The 3,668-nt window shown below is 48.3% G+C and overlaps 1 protein-coding gene across 1 annotated transcript; it reads left to right on the top strand.

The window, feature by feature from the left end:
- On the top strand, positions 1-1,446 carry LOC135896069 (venom allergen 5-like). The gene has a single exon (XM_065424402.2). It carries the CDS (start codon positions 80-82, stop codon positions 1,085-1,087), a length of 1,008 nt encoding a protein of 335 aa, XP_065280474.1. The 5' UTR covers positions 1-79; the 3' UTR covers positions 1,088-1,446.
- The last annotated feature ends 2,222 nt before the right edge of the window (positions 1,447-3,668 follow it).

Raw genomic sequence — 3,668 nt, 5'->3', positions numbered from 1 at the left:
CCTTGCGGTTTTTGCTCCGCCCCGTCTTGTGGCGATAACTGCCACGGCTTTCTCCGAGTCAAACGGAGAAGCAGGTGAAATGCAGCCACCAAGGTTTCTCATCGTCGCATTGTGGCTTTCGTCGACTGTCGCTAGAAGCGCCCAGGAGTGCAGGAACGAGTACAAGAAGTTGCGGCCTACACACACCGCCTGTAAGCCGGCCAACAAGGAGTGCACAATCAATAAGAAGGGCGTCAGCGCGGCCGAGCGCCAGCTCATACTGAAGGCCCACAACGACTACAGGAGTACGGTGGCCACCGGCAAGCTCAGGGGCTTCCCTCCAGCCACGAACATGCGGCAGCTCGAGAGGAACGAGGAGCTGGCATCCGTGGCACAGGCCAAGGCCGAACAGTGTACCGACAGGCGGGGAACCCTAAAACACGACTCGCCCGAAGAGCGTTTCATCACTGAATTCAATAAGACGGGACAAAACATGGCTTTCCGGAGGAGTAATGTTGCTTTCAACAGCACGGACTGGCCCGTTCAGATGAAGGCCTGGTTCGATGGGCACAGCCACTACTCGCCAAGCAACGTGAACAGGTTCTCGACTTCCTCGGAGAGCTCGGCGGGTCATTTTACCCAAGTTGTATGGGCGACAGCGCGCTACGTGGGCTGCGGCTACGTCGACTACGCCGTCGCCGGCGTCTCGGTGATGCCGCACATGCAGCTGTACGTCTGCAACTACGCTGGCGGCGGCAACGTCCTGACATTGCCCGTGTACCAGGCCGGAGAAGTCTGCTCCGCTTGCCCGAACGATACTGCGTGCGCGCAGGATACGGGGCTGTGCACACTTAGTACGGTTGGTGGCGCGGCTGACAAAGGACGAGAGATGTCTTTTAAGGGTTCGCATGCGCCTCACGCAGTGCCAGGCGCCACCGGAAAGCGTCCGGGTAAGCCTGAACGCCAGCGTAGCTTGAGCGACGCAAGCTTCCCATTTATTCGTAGAAACGGCGGGCCTACGATTCTTAGCCCGTCATGGCACCTGGCTTCGTGTGTGAATGCTGCTTCCTACGGAGCGTCGCACAGACAGCGCGCGTCGTTTACATAGATGGGAGTAAGTGGGTTACGCTGTCTTGTGCCACATCATGGCACGTACATGTATGACTTGGTTCAGCGTGCATTGTCATATTATCAGTTTTGCAACTTTTTTGTTGATTTCATCGTGTTGCATGATTGCTACTGTACCATAGTGCACAACTTATACGGCGGCTAATCGCAATAACAAGCGAACAAATTGCCAAGTGGTGACACCGGTGCCGTCAGAGTGCACCAGATGATCCCCTTAGTAAGTACAACGAGGATTGAGAAACGTTCAAGAAAAACACATTTATTAGATTTTTTCTATAATGAAGGCATCGCTAAAAATAAATATCAAGTATAAAATGTTTTCACAATAGAAAAAAAAACAGCACCTCCAAAGACAGCCTTGGTTGTCAAGAGAGAACAAGACCTCTTATATCAATAGCGTCAGCTATACAGAATGTAAGTCTGATTCAAGAATAACGGTTTATATCTAGACACCAAAAACTGAAGCGGTACTAGGTAAAGAATGTAAATCTCAAAAATAACAGTTCATATCTGGATGCCCAAACTGAACCGGTGCTTTGTAAGTATTCGGGGAAGTATTGTCACGCAGGAAAGCGCCCTCAAACCTTAGAGTCACCAGAAGCAGTGATGCAGCCAGTTATAATAACAGCTGAGCTAATCAATGGAAATAATTTCCCTAGGGCGACAAGCTGCGCCATGAGCTGAGCCATATGATAAATAGAAAAGCCGGCAATTGAAGAGTAGAAGTCCAGTCAATACTTCGCAAAACCCACAGAAACCTGGGTTTTCGTGATATTGGGAAGCACCAGTCGCAGCAACAATGTTTGAAGGGCCGTTCTAAAAGAAATGAAGAAAGTAAGAAACGCCTTGCGCTAGAATTGTTCGTAGAGAAAAGCTTCATCCTGTCTTGATGCCGGACGTATTACTGAAGCCGGTTGACCAATGGCAAAGAGCACGTGCGAAAGAAAATATTTGACAATGCGGCCCCAGATCGTGTAACAAACTACCTAAAAAGAGGTGCGAGAGTAGTAGGTGTTGCTGTAGTGGAGGGGATCTGAGGATTTAATTTCGATCACTTCAAGTTTTCTAACGGGCAACTAAATATACGTACACGAGCGTTATTGCCTTCCCGTCATAACTGAGATGCGGCAGCTGGTGCTGGGAATTGAACCCGTTGCCTCATGAGGCTCATCAGCGGAAAGCCGCAGCCACTTGGCTACCACGACGGATGAAATAAAGGATTGAAGACCGAAACCAGCATATTCCAAATGTAGGTTTGTAGATTATCCCGCAGACGACTAAATAATTGTTTTGCAGTCTGCTAAGAGATTAAAGGGACACTAAAGGTTAATATTAAGTGAACGTGGACTGTTTAAATACCATCCCAGAAACCTCGAAACGCTTGTTTCGTGCGAAGAAGAGACTTATTTTAAGAGAAAATGAGTTCTGCAGCGTCCGCGTACCTCTAGCGCAGTTCAAATCGCCCGCCCACCGGTCGAGCAGTGTTGACGTCATGGTCTCATAGTGACGTTGCACCGTCGGTGAGTAAAACGGCGCCCGCAGACGGCACTACGGCTTTTGTGCGCAACACGCAAAAGCGCGGCCAGAAACAGAGCCAAGGCAGAGCCGACAGCAGCGCGAAAGCGGTACTATGTTGGCTAGCGGAAAGGAAAGCGCGCGACGATAAGTTGGTTCTTTATTTTACGACCTTAACTGTGACGCTAGTTGCAATGGACGACCCTGACGACGACACATTGGCTCGCGATGCTGGGCTCGACTTCAGCGATTTAAGCACTGGTGAACGTGACCTGCTGCTGAGGGCTCGTGCTGCCGGCGTCGTTGCGTACTACTACGACGGCAACTGTATGTCATGGCTCTACATATTCGCACATTTGTAGCTTTCCCTTCTTGAAAACCAAATGCCGCACTCACCGCCCCGTCTTCGACCTGCAGTAGTTCTTGCGCTTCGGAGAATGCACGCAAGACCGACGGAACAGCGCTACGGAAAGCATTGCTTTAAAAGGCACTCCACACGACTTCAGTAAGTCGGCGTTGAACTCGTAATCCTCTGGACGAAAGAGCAGCGAGCACACTATGCGATTTTCCGGGTCTTTGCCAACGCACTGTGGCAGAGGTAAGGCACTTAACCACTTCGAACGGAGATAGATAGATAGATAGATAGATAGATAGATAGATAGATAGATAGATAGATAGATAGATAGATAGATAGATAGATAGATAGATAGATAGATAGATAGATAGATAGATAGATAGATAGATAGATAGATAGATAGATAGATAGATAGATAGATAGATAGATAGATAGATAGATAGATAGATAGATAGATAGATAGATAGATAGATAGATAGATAGATAGATAGATAGATAGATAGATAGATAGATAGATAGATAGATAGATAGATAGATAGATAGATAGATAGATAGATAGATAGATAGATAGATAGATAGATAGATAGATAGATAGATAGATAGATAGATAGATAGAAACTTTATTGCAATGGAAAAGATTTGGAGGAGGGGTGGTCGGAGCCTCTCAGTCCAGGGCCCCACTGGCCTCTGC

Source organism: Dermacentor albipictus, chromosome 2, assembly GCF_038994185.2.
Source record: "Dermacentor albipictus isolate Rhodes 1998 colony chromosome 2, USDA_Dalb.pri_finalv2, whole genome shotgun sequence".
Lineage (NCBI taxonomy): Eukaryota > Metazoa > Arthropoda > Arachnida > Ixodida > Ixodidae > Dermacentor > Dermacentor albipictus.
Note: the sequence above shows the minus strand (reverse complement) of the source record. Positions and strands in the feature narration are given on the sequence as shown.

Coding starts and splice junctions, on each gene's coding strand:
- LOC135896069 (XM_065424402.2), top strand. CDS start 80: ATGCAGCCACCAAGGTTTCTCATCGTCGCATTGTGGCTTTCGTCGACT.